The sequence below is a fragment of the Xiphophorus hellerii genome, chromosome 20 (genome assembly GCF_003331165.1).
Source record: "Xiphophorus hellerii strain 12219 chromosome 20, Xiphophorus_hellerii-4.1, whole genome shotgun sequence".
NCBI lineage: Eukaryota > Metazoa > Chordata > Actinopteri > Cyprinodontiformes > Poeciliidae > Xiphophorus > Xiphophorus hellerii.
The window spans coordinates 18,275,882-18,299,115 of NC_045691.1; the positions used below are offsets into that span (position 1 = coordinate 18,275,882).

Sequence of the window (23,234 nt, forward strand, 5' to 3'; positions counted from 1 at the left end):
GATGATTCACTTGAAGCAGAAGCCCTTTTTGCAAAGAACTCAACCTACAAATAAGGATATCATTATTATATCAATTACTTTCATACAATTCTCTGCTGGCTTAAAAGATTATCGTTTGTTTATGTCATGTCAGTCAAAGTGAACGATACTTAGAAATGTTAAGTCATACCTTAACAAAACTAATAGTTTTGAGTTTGAGTCATTTTGAACAAAACCTGTCAATTTTATGTATTTTTTTATTATTCTTTCCTCAAAGTGAACAATTACTCTCAGGTGAACTTCAAATGTTACTGATGGTTTAAAGTTGTGCAGAGCTTTACCCAAAGTGTGTCTCCTATGTTGTCAATAAATTTGTGAACAAAGCAGTACTGGAAAAGGCATATTTGCAGTAAAAAAGAAAAAAAAGTAAAACATACATACTCAGTGTCTTGTTCTCATTTAACTGTAGATTCCAAAAGATTGTGAAAACCGTGTTTATTGCCGTCATGAGAACTTTCAAAGATCTGACTTTGTGTCAGTGAAAGAAACACTTAATTTAGACAGTTTATACTTCACTGGTTTTACTTTAAGTAATTTTGATTGTTGGAAAAATAACCACTGAACTCTTTAGCCTTGCACAATTACACTTGGCTGAATGGTGGTGGGAAGCGAGAAGAGAAATAACCTCTGAAAAATTTCTGGAATGAAACATATGGACATAAAGATAGAAATCAGAAAAGACTGCCAATAAATTTAAGTAGGCAAATGTCCTCTGTGGACAAGCGAAGAGGATCTCAGTCATTTTTGTTCTATACTGATAAACTGGTTATGAGCACATTAATTATAAAAAGATTAATTGAACAAAAAGCAGTCCCCTCGTGCGTCATTAAAGTAAAATCAATAACAAAGTGCATTGTCCTATTCCCATGATGCTAAACAGTTTACATTCTCAGAAGATCAATACGACTTTAGAAAAGCTCAAAGCAGGCAAGCACATCCGCTCCGAGATGCCTTTCGATATGGGCAATAAAAAGCACATGTTTACAGCGCCGAGGGTGATTTTCTAGGAACGTAGCCGGTGCTTTTAGTGCCTCTCCTGAGCAAGCTTATGACTCAAATATTTTATGTGCCAACAAATGCATCCATCCATTTATTACCAGAGCGACTTCAAAAGAGGGGAGTGCCTTGATGATGTCATATCACTGAATCCATTAACATTCAAAGCATGACTGATAATATTTGAATTAATCCACTAACACACACCCTGATTTACAGATTTTTGGTTTTTTGGATGTTCTCTACAAGAGACCGGAAATAAATACAGTAGAGGGAGGGAAGTTACAGATGCACACAAACATAGAGATTACAGCTCCTGAAAACCCAAAATATGGTTTCTCAAAAAAATTTCATATTACATCTGCTCAATGGAAAAAGAATTTTAAAAAAGGAAGAAAAGCATCTTATAATACTGAATGATAGGAGGGAGTGCTGAGTTATCCAGCAGACAGTCACTGACACTTTCCAAAAGGAGGTTAAGCCAAAACAGCAATTTGCTGAAAAGACACATTCAAAGGATGAAGTGTGAAAACGTGTTAAATGAAAATTGTGAAGAACAAAGAACTATGGTAGAAACAACTTAATTGTCATTGCTATGCTTCATATAGAAGGTTATAGGTGCAGAATTGTGAGTACAGAAATGACAGATTACTGAAAAACATTTCCATGTACCACACAGTCCAAGGATATAATCGCTTGAAAAGGCTTAACTTCACAATTGTCTCAAAGTTGCAGTTATCATGGTTGCCTGTGTAACATTTTCTACATTTTCTTCCTTCCACTTAACTTTCTGCTAAAAATTTACACTCAGCACTCATTATAAAAACAAACATCCAAATTAGAAGGCTATTTAAAGTAAATGTGCAAGATTAACTGGAATAAATGCCAATTTATGTGTCAATTTTTAAATCTAAGTCAAATAAATCTACTTTTCAAAAAATATTTTGAAAAGTAGATTAATATTTTATTTTTTAGATGCGTGTATTCGTGTATATATAAATTGTTGCACATTTTTTAGATATAATGCAGCTCTGGGGGTCTTTCCCTGAGGATGGTTCGTGCTGCAGAACCGATCAGTGAAAGTGCACATGGCCACCAAGTGGTGGTGATAAGTAGGACCTTTTATTACTCCTGACGAACTGGGGACCCTATAACACGGGCTCATGCGCTGTGTTGCTGCCCATTCCGAAGACTCTCAGCAGAGATGATGCTAGTTTCTTTTCTTCATCTCCAGTTTTAACATTTATGTTTAGACTTTCGGTGTAAACGCCGCATTCTTTATTTCTCTAAAACTATATTTCTAAATATTTTTTGTTGCTTGGTGGATTACAGGCAGGTGAGTTGCATTAATGTATTTCATAATTTTGTTTAAATGTTTTGCAGTTTCAGTCTTGTTCTCGGGATGTTATTCTTTAGACAAAATATTCTCTTTTTCTGTTTGAAGAATAATAAAAATATTCCCTGACATCCTCTCTTTTTACAGACGATGGGTGACGTCCGAGACAACGTAAAACCCTTTTGCCATCTGGGGATTATAAACTGACCTTGACTATGCCTTGGCACCTGTAAGGACGCAAGGAAGACTTAGGCGCTCACGACCCTCTCTTGGTGACCAAACCACTACGAGTCCTTCTGCAGAGAGGACGAGACTGCAGCAATGGAAACTATTTCCAATGAAAGTGATATCTGGCAACTGAACGAATCTTGGAGGAACTCCAGCCTTCTGAACGGGACCGGCGGGCTGAATCAAACGAACCCCCTGGAGAGGAATGAGGAGGTGGCAAAGGTGGAGGTGACCGTTCTCGCTCTGGTGCTCTTCCTGGCGCTCGCAGGGAACCTGTGCGTCCTGCTGGCCATCCACACCACCAAACACAGCCAGTCCCGCATGTATTACTTCATGAAGCACCTGAGCATCGCCGATCTGGTCGTGGCTATATTCCAGGTCCTCCCTCAACTTATCTGGGACATCACATTTCGGTTCTACGGACCAGATATTTTGTGCAGGTTGGTTAAATACCTGCAGGTTGTCGGGATGTTTGCATCCACTTATATGTTAGTTTTGATGTCCGTAGACCGCTGTTTGGCCATATGCCAGCCTCTCCGCTCTCTGCACAGAAGAAAAGATCGTTTTTATGTGATATTTTCTTGGCTCCTCAGCCTGCTCTTCAGCACCCCGCAGATATTCATCTTTTCCCTCAGAGAGGTCGGCTCAGGAGTGTACGACTGCTGGGGCGACTTCGTGAAACCCTGGGGAGCGAAAGCTTACATTACATGGATCAGCCTCACTATCTACATTATCCCCGTGGCCATACTGAGCATTTGCTACGGTCTGATCAGCTTTAAGATATGGCAAAACTTTAAGCTGAAAACCAGACGCGAACAGTGCATCAGCCTGACCCCCAAAACCTGCAAAAGCAACACGCTGGCCCGTGTGAGCAGCGTGAGGCTCATCTCCAAGGCGAAGATAACCACCGTGAAAATGACTTTTGTGATTGTGGTGGCGTACATCGTGTGCTGGACCCCCTTTTTCTCAGTCCAGATGTGGTCTGCGTGGGATCCAGCTGCACCCCGGGAGGGTAAGTTGAATAAAAAGGCTGTTATAATGAATGCGCGCTGTGCGCAAAAAGGTGTCTGCGCTACATGGTGCATTACGCACTTGGAATACTTCAAAACACCAGCGCAGAAACCGATATATCCCCTTTGAATATGTTTTAAAAACAATTGCCATGTGAAAATATACAATTTATTATTGTTCATTCATCTGACTTCAACAATAGCTGTTTTCTACGCATAAAAATCATTGGTTTCATCAGTTACAGTAGAATTAGACCTTTTCGGGTCTCAACAAATATTCATCAGAATGCAGAGGATTTATACAGTGTGACTCAGTAATCCCGAGAATTTGCACCCAGATTAAAAAGGAGGTTTTGTGTTTGTACCATTTGGCGATTTTACCAGAAAATAGCCAGACGCGGCTCAAAGATAAAGCCTGTATATAATTCCATAATCTGATCACAAACAAGGAAGGTAAGCTGTCAAAGATTTATGTGTTGATTATGTGACCTTCCAAGAGCCAAAAGTTCCACAATCCAACTAATTAATAATTGGATAAATAATTATTCATATTTGTAGTAAAAAAAAAAAAAAAACTGAACATACATACAAACGCCCTTATTTATAATTATTTAAATGAGATATAAAATATCTTATAACATTATAAATATAGTTAAATATCAAAAATAATTAACTGATGTATTCGTTACATCTAAAAGTTTATAAAATTATTTTTTAGTTTATTTTATTAAACTATCTTAGTCTTCTGTTGCAACAAACAATTTTTTTTTAATTTTATGTTTTATTTATGAAAGTCAGGGGGCGGGACTAACACTGCTATAGACAAATTGATTGGTCAGCAGTTAGGTTGCTAGGCAGGATATCCAGATGTTTCATGATGGGGCACATCAGAAATGTAAATTAGATAAATGCTACAATTATTATATCATACATCTTAGCAAAGAAATGAATCAAATTCTAATAAAATATGTAGATTGTTAGATTTCAAAATGTTTTAATGTTCAAAACTAGATATATTTTTTAAAATTAGTCAATCCATTTATTAGTTATATTTTTAATATTCAATATTTTAGCTAATTTTTCATTTAATAAATTGTGACACTTTTGACCTATGGTAACAGTTATGCTCTTTCTGACAACTTATTAGGTCCTAGTTTCCCAGCAGAGCCAGAATGTTTGTCAGGATATTTTCCTGTTCCTGGAAAGCAGACAGACATGTTGTTGTACTGGGTGCCGATTTATCCTACAATTACCTGATGTTGTAGTGTAAAATCACCTTATTTTAATGAATGCATTATTGCTAAGACATGTTGTGTCAGTTAAGATTAAAGGATCAATGGTGTTTTTTTAAAGGAAAGGATGGATACAGAATTTTACAACTTTCCACAGACTCTTCTTGAGCTGCAGAGACTCATTGAAGGCTAATGATTAATCAAATTAGTGTGCACAAGCGTGCATCAGGCAGCTTTGGTGCCTGTGGGGGACTTTGACATTTAACCACAATAAGTGACTAACAGCCACCTACTACATGTGGTCTATGCATCTACTGTGAGCGACCACACCTCTGGGTTATACACTTAAATTTGTGATCTTCCTTTTCTCTTTGAGTAAATGCAATTCAAAATATTATTATGAGAATGAGATATTATATGAAAGGTGTAAAAATAAATGCAAATAATGCTTTTCTAGCTTAACCTAGGGGTATTTGTGAACTAATAGTTGAAAACAGAACCATATCATTTGCACACGACAACAACTTCAGAAAAAAATATAGCATAAGACAGAAATGGTGAGAGGTTTTCTTGCAGCACAGAGATGACATGTTTTTAACCGAGGTGGTTCTTGCATGAATTGTACTCTGAGTGTGTCCATTTTTCTGCACACACCAAACACTCTGCAGATGAAGCTTTGGGCTTAAAGAAATTATAACTAAGAACCAAAACGTGTGATTTTTAATTTCAGGTCTTTGCACTTAGTATAAAATAATTCAAACCATGTTTCAGGCATGTTCTTTTCTTTAACTCAGGTGATTCTAACCCCAAGAAGCATTAGAAATACTCCGTTTGAAGGTTTCCACAATCAATTTAAACATTCAAAACAATGTTTTATAGAAACTCCGTTCAGTGCTTAACAATCCAGTGTAGCTTTGGCCATTTTAAGTATTTTAGAAGATCAAAGTCAGTTCACATTTCCTACCATTCTTTTAGCAAATTTTCTTACATACTTACACCGTCTGTTCATGACACAGAGGGCACCTGCTGGAGATGAAAATCAGCAACAGAAACATTATTTGTGGTCTAAATATTGGATAACTTTTTCCCAAGTTGTGGGACAACTTGGTACCATGGGTAATATTCATATCACCAAGTGAACAACATGTTTTTGTTTATCTTTTGACATGTTTGTTTATAATTGTTTTCACCTCTGAAACTCAGAGCCATTCCAAGACGTAAGCAAACTAAACTGCTCATTCTGCCTCCACCAGGTCAGTAGGGGGCGCTCAAGAGCTCCTTTCACGCAGATTCTAGAACTACATTAACATTTTTCTAAACGGATCATATTCCGTACTTTAAAGGCTGATCAATAGCTATTTTGAGATCATAAAAAAATCATTTGAATATAAAACAAAATTACTTAAAAATGTTTATTATTTAGCTTCATCAGTTAAAGTTGCATGTTGTATCATTTCTGCTGCTGGAGTCATGGAGTCATTCATGCTGCAAATTAATTAATCAATAGATGGAAAAAATTCAGTGCTTGTAAAGACAATCAGTTCTTTTGTTGAACTTGGACTGAAAATTTGTAAACTAAGAGAAAATCAAACTTGTTTTAATTTACTAAATAATGGAGTTATATAAAAGAAATACAATGGTCAACCTTGGACAATTCATTTAAAACATTTTGTGGGTGTAGTGAGGCCCCTTGTTAAATTCTGCTAGGGGCCCCTCTGCAATCCTGGACCAGCTATTCCAATTTTGTCCATTTGATGCATTACAAGCAAAGACGAGTGCTTGATGAAAAGGTAATTGGCTCTGACGCCGCACCTCGCTGTTATATTTAGAGGAATAGTGGCCGGAAAAAGGACAAAAAGCTTCAGTGTGTGGAAAAAGAAGAAAACGATTAATCTATTTCCCGTTAGGGAGGGTGAGTCGGTGCAGAGGAGGAGGCTGACGTCTGGACGTCAGCGACACTTAGTAATGGCAGAGTTTGGCTGCGACAAGTGCCAGTGTTTGTGTACAAAGGAGAGCAGGAGTGTCATCTGTGTGTGCTGATAAAGAGTTAATTAGACTCAAAGAGCAAACCCAGCACAGACAGCTTGGGAAATAAACCTCAGCCAAGCGGAAAAATGTCCATATTACAAATACTGAAAAATATCAATGATGTTTCATCTCACATTCATTTTTTAAATCATATATGATACGCACATTATCACATGATCCTATATTAAAACCAACAGTAAATATACATCCTTATAGGTAATCATAGGCTACAGGTGTATTTTTGTGGATTGAAGGAAATAAATTCTGTTTCTCATGGTCACTGTGGATAGGAGGATTTGTTTTTATGCAAGGTGAATACCACCTGTTTGCTAAACTGAGCCTAATGACAAACAGACCCCTGCTTGTTTGACCTTGGTTTTCTCCTGTATGTCTAGCTGCACGAGTGTGAGGATTTATCAGCCTGAACCAGCAGGAAATTCTCTGTTATCTGGCCATTAAATACCCCAGTCCCAATGAGATCTGTTACTTTTTACATAGAATAATAATGAGTCATATATTTCTTTACAATCTGAAATCAGAAAGTGAAATTTTAAAGCCGGTAAAAATTGCACCATAATTTTTTGAGTCTTGAGAGGTGAAAAACACTGATGCTCTCTTTCCAATCGGACCGAGCTTGAGTTATTCTTTCACAGAAGAATGGGTGACAATTTCTGATTCTAGAAATACAAAGATGGTAGAGACAGGCTTAAAAAGCTTTTCAGCATTTTCTGCAGTGAAAGGTGGTTCTACAATACAGACTAAAGAAAGCTGAATCCAAATGGATGCTAGTCATTTCACTTTTTTATACATAGAAAAAATCATAAAACCATTCATTGGGTATGGATACATTTTCAAGGCACTTATAAGAGATATCTGCGATTGTTTAGAGCTCCCAGAGGGCTTTAGATCTGAAACGTAACTTGAGTTCAGTCGTACAGACAGAAAGAAAACCTTCAGAACGTTGATTTAGTCATAATAAAAAGCAGCTATATTGATTTCTGCTCTTTATATCCGAGTTGGGAAAACATTTAATGGACAATGTGACTAGTAGTCAATAAATAATAATGTGTTTTTATTTAATTTTATGACTTTTGTTGACATATTGTAATGTTACAATACATTATGGAAAAAAAAATGTTGCTCTTAATTTTTACATTCTGGACATAGGATAGGAAATGTAACAAGTATTAGCTATTTTTTGTGCTTCTATCTTCAAGTTAACTTTAAAAGGTACAAATAAATGACTCAAAGCTGCTGAAAAACAATATCAGCATGCTCAAATAGTGGTTGATTTTATAATTTTTTTCTAAAAAAAAAATACTGATCACGTTCACCTTTATACTCAATATTTTTAAACATTGTTAAACAATTACTATTACAATTACTATAAAATTAGATATTTAAAACTATAAAAGTGTTTGAGACATAAGATGTAAGCAGCTCACTGTTGGCTCAGTAGGTAATACCAAAACAAGTAGCAATGCAGTTAAACATGCACAATCATGATCAAGTGTAAACATTTAAGTTACTTTTCTGTCTAATCAAAAGCATAACTTTACCTTTATTATAAAAAAGAGATCATGCAAGGCATAATCTATTCCCTCTCCAACAAATGAGAAGTCAGCTTCATGACACTGGGATGACATGACTGAGTCCAGACCTGTTGCAGACAGGTTTACCGTTTTTGGCACCTGATTAGGCTTATCAGCATCATTTCTGAAAATGTCAGAAGACAACAAAATCCCCGATTCTCTCTGAGGTTTGTAGAGGGAAATCAGTCGCCTGCATGTGTGATTTCACATTTAGCCGCCAGACAGATTTCATTATGTGGTGGACAAAACAGCTGAAGGTTAAACCTTGACTCAGAAGCCGACACAAACTCCACAGAAAAGAAAAGATTGTGAACAGAAGTATCTTGTTGCAGTGGTTGCTGCCCTTGGAAGCTGACTCACACCCCACTATTGATTTGCATTAAGGGTTTTAATGGGCACAGTTTCCACCATTCAATCTCCAAAGTCTTTTTTTTTTTTTTTGTAAAGGTCAGTTCTTGTGTCTTTTACATGAAAGGAAGAACAACTCAAAAGCTTCTTGCTTTTTAACATTGAATCTAATTCTGTGTTAAAATCTAAATGAGGTTACTGCTAATGCATGTTTACCATCGATGAACAACAATCAGAGTTAAATGAATTTCTCTGGAGTCTTTTGGACTGGGCAGAATCAGCTCTGACAGCCACACAGATGTACCATCCGCAGGGTGATTAGACTGTCGTTTCATTTGCCATGTGATCTATCATTCCCCTGTGAGAGACTCCATGAGCCAATTCAGCAACGGGCTTTTTCTCCATGAAGCCACACAATATTCAAATTAGATCCGGGTCCCGCTCTCATCTGCTTTGATGATAAATCCCTGATAAACTCCAATTGGTCTTTTGCACCATCTGCCTTGCACTACATTGCAGAAGTTGCAACTCCAAGATGACACAACCTGTGACATGGTTAACTAACGCAGTAGAGTCACGTTTTAATCAATGAGCATGACCCATAGAGGACAGCTCTTCTTAATCATGTGTGGTGGTGTAAGAGTTTCATGCCCTCTATGATGGCATTTACTCTGCAGTTTCTAATGAATCTAGGGGACAGAAGCAATAAGATTAGCTAGGGCACAGGCAGACCGAGAGAAAGATTAGCAACCACTGAGACGAGGTTAAATACAGGATACAAACCAATTACATGATTTGAAACTCATTTGCCAAATGTCAGGTGGACGGTGGAGTTAGCAGTGTAAATGTCATCCATGGTACCACTTCAGGTTGCTTTCTGTAATCTATCACTGCATCACTGGGCAAGAAACAGTATCACCTCTTTGAATCTGACCAATATCTCTGCAGAGTTCGGATTTATGTCTACAGTCAGCGATGGTTGAAATTCTGTAAAACCATTTTCCAGTCAGGTTTTTTTTGGGTGTTGTAGTTTTAAGGTGCTGTCTTTTTCTTTCTTTTTTTTTTGAGTGACAGAGAAAACCTTTAAGCACAGCATGAGTAACTGTTTGACTACAGGATTGAAGCAGACACTGTGAACCAATTTCATTCTCGTAGAAAATAGCAAACACTTTTAGTTTAGCAAAACTAAACCTTGACACACGTGCTCTAAAAGCATATACAGAGTAAATATATGTTTGTTCCCTCATTAGTTTGTTTGCATTTACTGTTTACCTTTTGCTTATGAACTCAACAATGACTCTTGTTGCAGTACTGAAATGTTGACACCAAACTGAAAGACTAAAACTTTCAGATTGAAAACAGTAATTCTTGTTTCCTGCATCATTTCCCAGAGCATTGAGTTTCAAAGATTTAGAAATTTAAGCACTCTTTCCTAAGCAGTGTATTTCCATGCTCTTAATAACTCTTTTGCTGTACTCCCTTACCAGTAGCACACTAAGACCATTATTCCTGTGGGGGATGAAGGAAAATTTATAACTAATTATATGCAAAAAGAAAAACCTTTCAGTCTTTTTGGAGGCTACAAAGTCACGATTGCAGCTGTTACATAAGAAAAGTTCAATCATTTTCCTGCAATCTTCTACATACACAGATTCTGTCCTACTGAGAACAACTTTCCTGCAAAATCGACCAATTTTCTTTAGCCCCTGACTATTTGACCTCCTGTCTGCTCAGTTTCACTATTCTGAAGCCAAGTGTGCCCATTTTCCATCAAATATTGTGGTGAAACATGCAGGGAGAATTTGATTTATAGTTGAAAGCAGATATCAAAAGACACTGTATGAAAAGATAAATAATATTTTCCCCTGCTGTCTGAATTTACATCAGGCTAAAATGTTCCTCTTTTATTTGTTTGCGTAATCTCTCTTCACTGCTCCATCTGGGATTTCTCACATTGAGATTGCCTTTAAAAATCCTTGGAAATTCCTGATGATGCAAGTTTTTGATAGTTTAAATAACAAAATTTGAGTTAAATGGACACACACTTGTGCATGTGTTTTAAGGAACACTTTAAATGCTTTGCTTCCCTATGTAACATCATGAGGAACAATCTAAAAAAGAATTTGCAAAGTTATCAGGAAGAAAAATGTGAACGTCTTCCCTTCTGCCTCATCCTCAAATACAATTTCCTGATCCCTGAAGGTGCCAAAATTATCGGTCTAAATAAATATATGCCAGTATGAACACTATGGGTGTTAACAGGTAACCCCCAAATTATACAGAGAGTGGATTTAGTACAATAAACTCAATACTTAGGAATGATCCTCAAAAAGCTCTGTTCTCACTCAAAAAAGTGGGAAGGGCTGAAATGTGGCTGACAGATGCAAGTGCAGCAAATGGCAAAACGAGCTGCGAACACATGAGTGATGCAAACTCAAAAACACAAATGCTCCAGAAAAATGCCGAGAGTCTGGTCACCTTTAACAATTATATGAGACATCTCAAGTTTTTATATTCAAAATAAATAAATAAATAAAATTGTTGGAACTTCCATTTTGTGGAGCGAGTTTCATATTTACTGTTGTTTGTTTTTAATAGTAGTGGCATTTCCCCCTTGCTTCTGTTTCCTGTCGTTGCACCATTTTGGTTGTTGATCGCAGCCGTTTCTGTCTTCATTGGTTCTGTTGATTTTGTTGTAGGTTTTTGCTCCCATTTTCTGTGATTGCAGCATTTTTCTGTTGCCTTTGTTTTTTTAAGTGTTCATGAACGAGTTTGCATCGTTCATCTGTTTGAAGCTTGTTTTGCTGTTTGCTGTGCATTTGCACCTGTCAGCCACTGTGGAAGAAGTCTATGTGACCTTGGCAGCCTATAAACTTGACTCCAGAATTAAAGAAAAAATAAATTTCTCAAACACAAAGAGCTTTGGTAACCCAACAGACCTAAACCAAGAAAAGTTTAATCTGATATAATGTCAAAAAGTAAGAATGAAACTGGGTTTTTTTTCTTTTTTAGCAATGCTTGTACATATCCGGTGTTGCATGAATCTTGTAGAGAACCGTCTCTGCTAGCAATGGCTCATTGCTGGAAGACATTTTTACCATGCTGGCTATTAATCATTTCTTCAGAAACACAAATGCTGAAACCACCAAAAAAACACCCAATGCAATAACCAGATATTATGGCAAAAACAAATAATAGTAAACAACTAAACAGTAAAATTTCTTCTAAAGGGTTGGGTCACTTGACTGTGCAACATTGCTAAGCTGTGCTTCTAAAAACAAGACGAAAATAAAACTGAGATTTGGTTTCTGCAGTTATTATTTCTGATTGCACAATTATTCAATAAAAAATTAATGCTTCTTGTGCAAATTGCTGGTATTGCTAAGATGTAAATGGTCTGCACTTGTACAGTTTTTATCTGGTCCAGAGGACTCCGAAATATTACATTCAGCCTTTCACGCATACATTCACATGCTGATGGTAAATCACAGTGTGGCCACAGCTCCGTGGGAGACCAGCAGAAGCGAAGCTGCCATTCAGTCGGCTCCACAGGACCCTCTGACCATTTTTATTTAAAGGGCTTAGGGTAATAGCAGATAAACAATGCAAGAGTTTAGCCTTAACCCCCAGTCTAAAATCAATACAGCAAAAAATCCTACAGCAGCTGGTGTTGGTTAATTTATCTGACTGTAGCCACCCTTTTTAAAATTTATTTTTTTTAAAGTTATGTCTTTAAGCTAAAATAGAATCTACCTTCTATTACATTTTCTCCTGTAGTTTATAGTCAATTGACCTGATGTTATCTATAATAAACCAACTGATTGAAATTAAGCTAATTGTTTGAATGAAAGGTCTAAATATCAGCTTTTAAAATGGGTCCGTTGTGGTAAATGTGTGGCGTCAGCAAGGAAGTATAGTTGGGAAGTTGAATTATGGCTGTTTGTTCCTGAAATGGTCTCGCATTAAACAACAATGACGAAAACAAAATGCATTCTGTAAATCTTATTTTTTTGCTAACACAAAACCAAGTGTTGGCGGTGGATTTACGGTTTCCACCAGCACCTCCGAAACTTCTTAGAGAAAAATCCAGACTCAGTTTGTCTTTCTTATTCCATCAAACAGCAGTAACTTTTCTCTGTCTCCCCGTTTGCAGCCATGCCCTTCATCATCTCCATGCTGCTTGCAAGCCTCAACAGCTGCTGTAACCCCTGGATCTATATGTGCTTCGCTGGGCATCTCTTCCATGACCTGAGGCAGAACTTTCTGTGTTGTTCCGCTCGCTACCTTAAGTCATCCCAGTGCCGCTGTGAGCATGACTTTGACTCCAGCCACAAGAGCAACTCGTCAACCTTTGCCATTAAGAGCACCAGCAGTCAGAGGAGCATCACACAGACATCCACCACGTAAGCCCCTGGCCTCCTGTCTCCCAAGCTGCCCACTCAGCCTCTCACTACATGCTGCTCCCCATAAATTTTCCAGCGGTTCGATTTTTTCAAAATGCCTCTCTCTGTAAGACTTGCTGTTAAAGCCCAGAAGGGGGAAAACAACCCACACAGTCCTTTCATTTCTGCATAAATTTATTATTTAACTGTGAATCTGAAAGCATTAATCAACAGAATTTTTTTTTCATGAATTTCAATGAGATAATTATGGACTAAAAAGATTGACTGAATGAAACTTTTTCTATGTGTTTTTTTTTTTGTTATATACTTGCTCTAAATGTACATTTTAAGGTGTATCTTAGTGTTTATTGTGCACACAAACTGAGTAAAAAGACTATTTGACGAATGTTGATGCGCTGTAAATTGTTACGGTTTTGTCACCAGCAAAGCTAATGGATCCAGTTTGTCTATGTTGTTATTATAAATTTATTCCTCTGTTATAAATTCGATATAACAGATATAACTGTTGTTCAGCTTGTTACATATTTGCACAGATATAAACTGTTACTTCAAGGTTTTGTTAAGTTTATTATGCCATGCCTGTCTCTGCTAAACATTGGACAAATGGTTTGAAAACAATAAAAGAAAATTAAAGTACTAACAGGTTTTGATTATGTTATTGTTTGTGTCCAGCTGATATATAGTAATATCTCATAGCCCCATAGTTATAATCATTCTTAGAGGAGGTCTCATGTAACTTAATCCCTGCAAATATCCTGCCGGTCCACCGTTTTGACTCCTGAAGACATATGTGAGCCACAATTTCAGAATTTTATTTGGAGGAGTTATGTATAATCTTCCTTCCAGTTTACTTTGAGTTGGTCTATCACAAAAAAATCCCAATTGAAATACATTGAAGATTGTGGTTGTATGAATACCTAACCGTATAATGATGGCCATTTTTGATGATGCTAATAGGAGAATTACAAACAGCAAGACCTGCTGAAAGACAAGTATCTCTCAGCATAGCAATTTCACCAGATAAATAATAATTTTATATCATTCACTATTTATTTCAGGTTTATTTTTCTGTCTTCAACTTATTTTTGAGTTCCCTCTTTTGTAAAAGTATAAAATCCAACAGTACGTGTCTCCATAAACTGTCTTACATAATGAGACGACTTACCTTGCAGATACAACGATTGGCCACTCTAACCATTTAGCAGTTTCTTGTTACATTTGCCATGTATCACAACCTTTACAAGGATTATGCAGCCTGCCAACTTTTCTAAAACCTTTTTACAATCCTCCTTTCCAAATACCTTAAATTCTCTAAGCCAGGGGTCTCAAACTCCAGTCCTCGAGGGCCGCAGTTCTCCAACTTTTAGATGTGCCTTTGCTGCACCACACCTGAACAGAATAATTAGGTCATTAAGGCTCTGGAGAACTGATCTACACAAGGAGGAGGTAATTAAGTCATTTCATTCCAGTGTTTTGTACCTGTGGCACATCTAAAAACTGCAGGACTGCGGCCCTCGAGGCCTGGAGTTTGAGACCCCTGCAAGTTCTTTGAGACAATATTTTATGAATTGTTTTCAGTTTTGTGAATATGACTTTCTTTCTAAAAGGCATCAGAATGGATGTTCATATAATTTATTCCAGGAGGATTTATGACATCCCTCTTCCATGAATGCCAATTTGTCTTAGTTTTTTTTATTTTTGTTTGTTTAAGTTACTTATTTTTGAATTTCAAGTTTTCAAAATCTGAATAAATGATAAATATAACTGAGAGCATATTTTTCACGCTCATCCAGCCGGAGTGTTTCTATTCCACTCCACTGGACATTTACTTATATGTAACTGGATAAGTTTAACACTTTGCCATTCCATACCACTTACTGGTCAACCAGTGCAAAAGCATAAACCCGTCTTCAGACCAACATGGTTGACAGACAGTAAACAGTATTGTGCACCTGAATAAATCTTAACAGAGTTTCTATAATATGAGTAAAAAATACTGGTGTCAGTATCCAACTAAGCACTAACATCATTGTGAAAGTTTTGAAATTTTGGTTTTGAATTAGGAGGAAATTGCAATTTATCATCTGCTCATTCAAGTAGATATCATGTATCACTTAACTTAATTATTTTTGCAGTTACTGTAAATATTATTCTTAAAAATACTTCAACATCAGTCATTCTTTTCTCCTAAACAATATCTTTGCAGATTAGTTGAATTGTGTGGTGCATACATTTAGTATTTTTGTCTGTTCTGTTTTATAAGACTTAAGTCCCTAGAGTGCAGAAAGCTCTCTAGGGAAGAATGTGCAGCTAATATCGAAGTGAAGTGAGTGTGGAGGTATTACCAGCCACTCACCTAGAATTGGTAACAAACTGAGGAGATATATCAGCTATTTAAATCGGGTGAGTTGTACCAGGAACCCATCTGAAACATTCAGGACAACAGCCCTTGAGGACTGGAAAGGCTCTTTGGCTAAGCCAAGGAATGGAGGGAGCTAAGAATGCTAAAAAGTCTGAATTATACTGAAGAAGATTGTATTTGCAAGCTGATGTAGCTCTAGGACAAAAGCAAGGAAAACATCACTTATCCAGAAACTCAAAATGGACCCGTTTCAAAGTAGAAACCTTGTTTTTATGTTCTTTACCTGTAATGAAACAATACAATTTAGAATTTTCATTTCTTTTTTGTCTTGGGGCACAGGAAATATATCTTTTTAATTATCTGCCAGTCTGGTTTTCACACATTTTGAGATTATTGACTTGTCAAATACATATTTTAGTCTAAATACCTACTGTAGATGTACATGTGAAAACACTGCTTAAAGAAAAAGAAAACTATTTTTTCATGCCTAAAGACACAAATAACTTGCGTAAGGATATCAATTCATGCATGAAGGGTTACTTGCACATGTTTTAAAGGAAATAGACTATTATGTCATTAATGTGGCTTTTCAGCTGATTGAAAGTGTTTGAACCTTTTTTTGAAATCGAATCTCACTACTACAGACATTTTCCAGTCTTGCTGGATCCCAAACACTGATATTATTTTTCCCTCAAAGAGCAAATAAATAAAATATTGCGTGAAAGGTTTGCAGGGAAATAAAAGACCAGAACGCCGTGAGCAGAGTGAAAAACAACAATGTTATGAACAAAGCAGGGTGTGGTGGCAGTGAACCATTAAGAAATGGTCTAATGAAAGAACACATGGAAAACACACAACAGCATCCTCTAGTGGGTCTCAGTTCACTGGTCAGTGCTTCCAGGATGACAGAAGATTCCAAAAAACTTTGTTGCGGATTATTTCTAAAGCTTTTGCAAATACATTAAATTATTGCATGCACTAAACTCTACTTAACTGTGAACATTACAAGTTTTAAAGAGTTTGTTTACTACAAACTAGTACAAAGTATTATAAGAGATGTCATATCTTGATGTACATGTCAGACTGGGAAATCTGTTTCTATTTTTAAAAAAATCCTTTTTCTATGCTGCATTATAAAGGGTCCTTATAAATTAGACAGAAAATGAAGCATGTATAAAGCACTTACAAACAACTCCAAAATACAGGACAAAGTAGTTGTGTACAATTCATTTCATTTCTTTGAGGTATATAGTGAACAACATGACGTAAATCAGTAACAAAACAATGCAAAAACTTTTGAAAGGAACCAAATTAAAGAACATAAATCCAACAATCTATCTTTAGAGCGATATTAATTAATGTTATATATTTTTTGCATGTTTGTGAATTCTTACTTTTCCTAGTGGATACATAAATAGTGCCTCTTGAGAATGGACACATCTCTGTACAAACGTCAGGATTTGTGATGCAAAACAATAAATCTGCAATAAATAATTTCCAAACTTTTCATACTGATGATGTGTCATATGTCCCATTCAACTGAAAAATAACAAATCTGTTAAAAGGTAATGAGGTGAACACTCCTGATAAGTAAGCGACTGACGCTGTTTTGAAATCTCCTTCATTTAATTTCAGGACGCAATCTTCTCTGGTGGGAAACTGTTAATTTAATATTTCTGTTGTTGGTTATTATTGTTTTTGATCTTTGATGCTGCAAATATTTTTATCGACATCTTTTGGCAAATATAATTGTAATCTCTCTGGCTTTTGTTAAAGGATTTAAGTGAACAAATGTTATGCAAGTCCTAGTAGAACAGCTGAACTTTATTTCTGATATTTATTTTTACATTTCTCCTAATAACAGATTTGTTTGTTTTTCATCTGGATCTAATAAGACATATACCACATTAGAAGTAAAAACAATCTTTAAATGAGCTTCATGATCTCATTTTTAGCATCACAAAATTGGGTTTTAATGTGTTCTAAAACCACTGTAGGCGTGAAAACCGAGCTTCCCCTTATGACAGTGGACCTTCTTCTGCTTGGGTCAACCTAGACCTGCCAGAGCTGTCAGAGAACCATGCTGCCTGCTGCAGCTGTCACAGCACTTCTGCTGGCTAAATGCACACTGGGTATGTCAGGCTTTAGATCTCTGGCTCAGACTTTGGAGGGCGGAGAACAGAATGCTGCAATGAGACGAGGATGAGTCGGTTGGAAAGCAAGATGCCAGGGACGGATTATTTTTCCGCTGTAAAAAAAACATACCACACTTTCTCTGGTCATATTTCAAACTGCAGTGTGAGTTCTTAGACTTCTTTGCGCAGTGCCACGCGGACGCTGCTGAAAATTTTGCCCAGAGCTTCAAAGAAAGGATCACAGAAGGTCTGAATGCAGAGTGAGTAAATGCGGCTGACGCACTGCGACTCAATCAGACAGCTCTTGATGCAGGGAACCACGGCCCAGATGTGGCAGAAGGAGATGCAGGCAAACAGGAAGCCCCAGAGCAGAGCGACTGGGATGCCAAAGACAGCAGACAGGACGCGGTAGCACCAGTATTTGGACACAGTGAAAGTAGTGTAGCTGAGCCTCCACACTCCATCCAGGCTGTGTGTGCCATCAGGCTCTGCGATTACATCCTCAAACTCCACCTAATAAGACAGTTTAAACAGAAGTCATTAGTACAGATCCTTGAGAGAGCACAACTTTTCCAAGCAGACCCGTGAGCACCATAAACAGTTCCTGCAAATTCATGTGAAGTGTAAAGTTTACCCTTTGAAAACCACAGAGTGCAGCACTCACACTCAGAGAAGTGAATAACCTACACACTTCATGTACAGACAAAGTGGTGGATTGGCTTTTAATGCTGCACCCAGATCAGTCAAAGAGCTTTATTCTGCCTCATTTTTGCTCAATCAAAGATAGCCTTATGCAATATTCATAACAGAGTGGCTCCACAATGTTCCAGTCTGTTGTTGGATTGCATTACGAGCCACCTGGTCCTCCTGAAAAAAAAATAGGCCATTACATTCTCAGCTGAGGCTCGGCATCGAACTGCTGTCAGCTATCATCACTAATCAAACGTTTGCAGGCAGACACACACGGCACATCTGAAGCTTTATCTCCCACTTCAAATTATTCCATGGGAAAAGTACAGGAAGTTATAAGGCGATTTCCAAAGGAAACAGCAAATAAGGATCTAACTCTGACTGAATAATTCACTGGATTAAAAAAAACTACTAGAATCTAGTTTCTCTAAAGTTTGGATCCTTTTAAACTTTAATACTGTATATATCTATATAAAAAACAGAGTTAACATTGCACATCAGAAACATTTCTAATCATCTACATGCTCTATTTAGATATATTTACACCATCCAGTAATTTTTTATTCCATTGTGTAGGAATGTTTTTGCAGTGTTGGTCAATTTAAAATTGTTAATTTGATCTACAACATAAGATCAGTATCTTATAAGTTGAGTCCTATCTTCAAGGTTGCAGTGTTCAGCTTTCTAAAATCTGGCACAAACCGGTTTGTAAATGTTTCTAAAGTGAGTCATGGAGTCACTAAACACTAAACACCTCATTTACACCGACCCAACTCTTGTAAACAAAATATACTTATGATTACTTATTTAATAATAACAGCAAAAATATATTTTGTGATATTTCCATAGCAACAAATAAAGAATAAACAGTGACAGAAAATCAGAGCAACAGTGTGTATTGGTTTCCAACTCCTCAAGCCCATCCCCAAAATAAATCTTTGCTCTGCTCAAGCAACAGGAATAGCTCCTGGTCTATTTCAGGATTTCTCTGCTAGTACAATGCCTTGTTCTACTCTCAGCACTCCCAGCACCTAATATTTGCAATTTTATCTACGTTTGCAAACATGCAATTAGAGACTGTGAGTTTGATCCCTATAACCTTTCTCATGACAGTTTTTTTTTTCTCTCATTTCTGCACAAACCTTCACCACGTCCTCATTGATTTGTTTGGGGTCTCTGTTAATCAGATCGATCTCCTTGGTGTGGCTGTCCTTCACAATCTTCTCCTCGTTGGTGTTGTACTGGTACTGATCCGCCATGGTTGAGGCTGCGCAGGTCCCAGGTTTAGTCAAAGACAGGAGCGATGAGAACTTTTTTGGAAACTGCACACAGCAGTTCTCAGCTCAGTTCTAAACTTTTTCTGTAGCAAGTCTCTGACGCTCCCCGCTGACATGCCAAGGGACAGCTGCTGCATGTGCCCTGATAGAAATGGTGGCCTTAGCCCCCACCCTGCATGCACACACACACACACACAAAATTACACGCACACGCATACAACTGTACACTCACATAAACACCATGTTATGACCACTGAGAGAAAAGGAATGCCTTAAAGAAGAACCAGAGTTGTGTCATATTTCACACGGAGTTGTCGGGTTAACTGGGATGGGTTTGCACAGTGGTACTAACTTCCACTACAGGAAAAAAGCACAAACACACCCACATGGCTTCAGTTAGGTTTGAACTACTAATTACTAAACTTTATGTCAGATGTGTCTTTATGTCCACATTTGTTGTTTTATAAGCATGAACCTTGATCTATGTCATTGGGTTTTTATGAGATTTGTGAACAACATTTAGTAGGGCATAATTGTGAACTGGAAGGAAAAATTATACACAGTTTTCAATTTAAGAAACAATTGTGAAATTGTGGCGGCCGTTCACATTCAGCTTCCATGACTAAATATTTGTACAATAGTTTCTCTCTCCAGTTACAGCTGTAGATGGTTTGTGTTATGTTTTTACTTTGTACATCTAAACACTGATTTGTGCCTACTCCTCTTTGTAAAACAGCCAAAGTCCAGCCAGACTGGATGGAGAGTGTCTCTGACCGTGAATCTTCAAGTCCGACCACAGATTCTCACTTAGGATTTGGTCTTGATCTTGATCTTTGTTCTGGACCAATCTAAAACAAGAACCGGCTGGTGTTCTTCCAGAATGTTGCTATATTTATAACCATTCATTTCTCCATCAGTTTTGATTAACTTATTTGTCACTGCAGAAAAAAAGCATCTCCGCAGCATGATTCAGCCTCCACCTTGTTTCAAAGTCAGCATGGTGTGCTCAGGGTGAGTCTTAGCTTTCCACCTGGCATACTTTGCATGTTTGCAATTTTGGTCTCATCTGAACATAGTTTCTTCTTCTAAATGTTTTTGTCTTAAATGGCATGAGGCAAACAAGGCTCTCTGATTAATACTGTCTTTACCAGTTTAAGGTTTTCTAAATATTTAATGGGGCCAAATAACTACATTATGCATGTCACACTTTTAAAAATAAGCCAAAAGCCAACAATGCACATTAACCTGTGTGATTATAGCAAGAAAATTATGTAAAAACATTTAAGGCCTATTAATACTTCCCAGGGACAGTAAAACAAAATTAAAACTAATTAGTAAGAGAACAGACAAGACAAAAGCAATCTTCACTTTCATTGTATTATAATAAGGATCCTTATCATTCTAAACAATTTACAAAAAAGAACATGTATACATATATGTATATATAAATAGTTTGTCTAACTTCCCATTAATTATAAAGCAGCACAGATGGGAGTAAAACAAATCTTCACTACAGAAACTCTGGGAGAACAAAATTGAAACATTACCTTGATCCATATAACATTAGTTGGGCCTCAACTTCATCTAAAAGCTCAGATTTTAACCAGGGATTGATAATAAAATCTAATCTTCCTCCTAAATAAAACCCAGACGGCCTAAATTAGGCTTTGCAGTTGTTGCTTTCAGTCTTTGGATTCCATATCAGCATGCAACATAAACAAACCCAAGCGGAGGAGCTGCCAAAAAAAGATTGCAGAAGGGAAAGTGATGCAGAGATACTCCCTATGAAAGGTGCGAGAAAAAACTCCCAGCTATGCTACGGCTCTCTGTCTCAATCAGTTGGTGAAAGAGAAGTACAGGAAGCGTGACTCCATAGTGTGCTGTGCCATTCCTCTTCCCAGTTGCCCGGGAGCTGAGGAGGCAGTGGGGGGATGAGATCAGAGTTCATGTGATTGGGTGCCAGGCCAATTAGACGTCTATTCTTGGCGTGGCTGTGGAGAGAGAGGGAGCTGGTTAGGCATGGAGGCAGGCAGACAGAAATAGCTGTGCAGAGAGATGTAGTGGCATGTCTCTGTGTTCATGGGTATCAATATGGTTAAATGAGACTGCACTGGCTCTTATCTTTCATTAGGGCTCTCAGACCTGTGAGGACATGGGGTGTAATTGGTGGAAGGGATGCCACTAAACTTATGGACAACATGCGGTTGGGGCTACATTTAAATGTTGGGTGTGTTTGCATGCCATCCATGCAACTTTGATTATTAATGATTTATGTGTTAATTTGCAACAAGTCATCCGATGCACACCATTTTTAGAAATGAGTCACCCAGGCCTGACAGCCTGTACAGTTCTGCTGGACCAAAAGCATAGAGGCAACTTTAAAAGTAAACTTTTATGTATATTTACTCTCATCTTCTATAATCTGAACACTTCTTGGAACTATAGTTTGTAAAAGGGTGTTATTTATATATATATATATATATATATATATACTCCCAACAAAACTAATGAGGAGAATTTAGAAAAAGTAAGAGTACATTACTCTGAGGACAGTTTTTTTGTCAGCAATTTGGGATCATTTGGTTGTTTTAGAGCTTTTGTCCATGATAAAGAGTCATGGCATTGTGCATTTCTGCTCTGTGTATGGAAGACAAGAGCATCACATAACTTAAGGAATCTGGGGAAATTTCAGTGAGTAAACAGCCAGGGCCCAAGTTTAGGCTGGACACCCCAGATCATCAATCGTTCTGACATCAACGTATCAGGAACCATCACTCATGCTGGAGCTGATTTATATACACAGATAAAAAGAATACATTAAATGTTAGAGCAGTTTCTGCTGACTTTAAAGTGATGTCTTTGCCAGCAAGAGCAAAGCAAAGCAGAATCACAATCTGAACATGCTCCAAAGGGATTGCTGCAGATTGACAGGATGAGTTATTAATGTCAGTTTTATAAATGTTCCACTAAAGCTTCAAATTACATTTTCTTCCAATCATGTTTTCTTTATTATTACTTGTTTGCATTTAGCAGCTCTGCTTGCATTTATTAGATTTCCAATGAAACCTGAAGGCAAAGAGTTCAATTTCATTAAATGCCTAAGATAGAATAAAACCCAAATCAGAGAAACTGTCAGGATTCATCTAATTTAGTGAAGTCATGTTTCGAAACATAATAGACAAACTTTCAGAAGAGGAAAAAGCCAACAAAATATTCTTATCTCCTTACAAATAAATACAAATAATTGTTATTTAATATTCAAACCAATAAAAAATAAATAAAAATAATTTAGCACACCCTTTTAGTTTCCACTTAAGTATTATGTTTCACGTTTGTTTCTTTCTTTGTTTGAAGTGTTAAAGTAAACGACATGTCATCCTTCAAAAATTTTAAATATCACCCAAAAGTGAACTTGTCAAAAGGTATTTTAGCCTGATGTCCATGTTCTAATTAAGTGATTTAATCATCATTGCTCTAGATCAGGGGTCTCAAACTCCAGTCCTCGAGGGCCGCAGTTCTCCAACTTTTAGATGTGCCTTTGCTGCACCACACCTGAAC

The 23,234-nt window shown here is 37.1% G+C and overlaps 2 protein-coding genes across 2 annotated transcripts; one reads left to right on the forward strand and one right to left on the reverse strand.

Annotated features, from left to right (window-relative positions):
• The first annotated feature begins 2,011 nt into the window (after positions 1–2,011).
• Positions 2,012–13,852, forward strand: oxtra (oxytocin receptor a). The gene is made up of 3 exons (XM_032550395.1): positions 2,012–2,371; positions 2,519–3,611; positions 12,963–13,852. The coding sequence occupies exons 2-3, from the start codon at positions 2,693–2,695 to the stop codon at positions 13,214–13,216; spliced, it is 1,173 nt and encodes a 390-aa protein (XP_032406286.1). The 5' UTR covers positions 2,012–2,371; positions 2,519–2,692; the 3' UTR covers positions 13,217–13,852.
• Positions 13,853–16,332: 2,480 nt separating this feature from the next.
• Positions 16,333–19,815, reverse strand: cav3 (caveolin 3). The gene is made up of 2 exons (XM_032550396.1): positions 19,542–19,815; positions 16,333–18,222 (listed from the first exon to the last, which is right to left on the reverse strand). Exons 1-2 carry the CDS (start codon positions 19,656–19,658, stop codon positions 17,881–17,883), a joined length of 459 nt encoding a protein of 152 aa, XP_032406287.1. The 5' UTR covers positions 19,659–19,815; the 3' UTR covers positions 16,333–17,880.
• Between the last annotated feature and the right edge of the window lie 3,419 nt (positions 19,816–23,234).

Coding starts and splice junctions, on each gene's coding strand:
- oxtra (XM_032550395.1), top strand. CDS start 2,693: ATGGAAACTATTTCCAATGAAAGTGATATCTGGCAACTGAACGAATCT. Junction 3,612..12,962: donor TCCAGCTGCACCCCGGGAGG/GTAAGTTGAATA, acceptor CCCCGTTTGCAG/CCATGCCCTTCATCATCTCC.
- cav3 (XM_032550396.1), bottom strand. CDS start 19,658: ATGGCGGATCAGTACCAGTACAACACCAACGAGGAGAAGATTGTGAAG. Junction 18,223..19,541: donor TCAATGAGGACGTGGTGAAG/GTTTGTGCAGAA, acceptor CTGTCTTATTAG/GTGGAGTTTGAGGATGTAAT.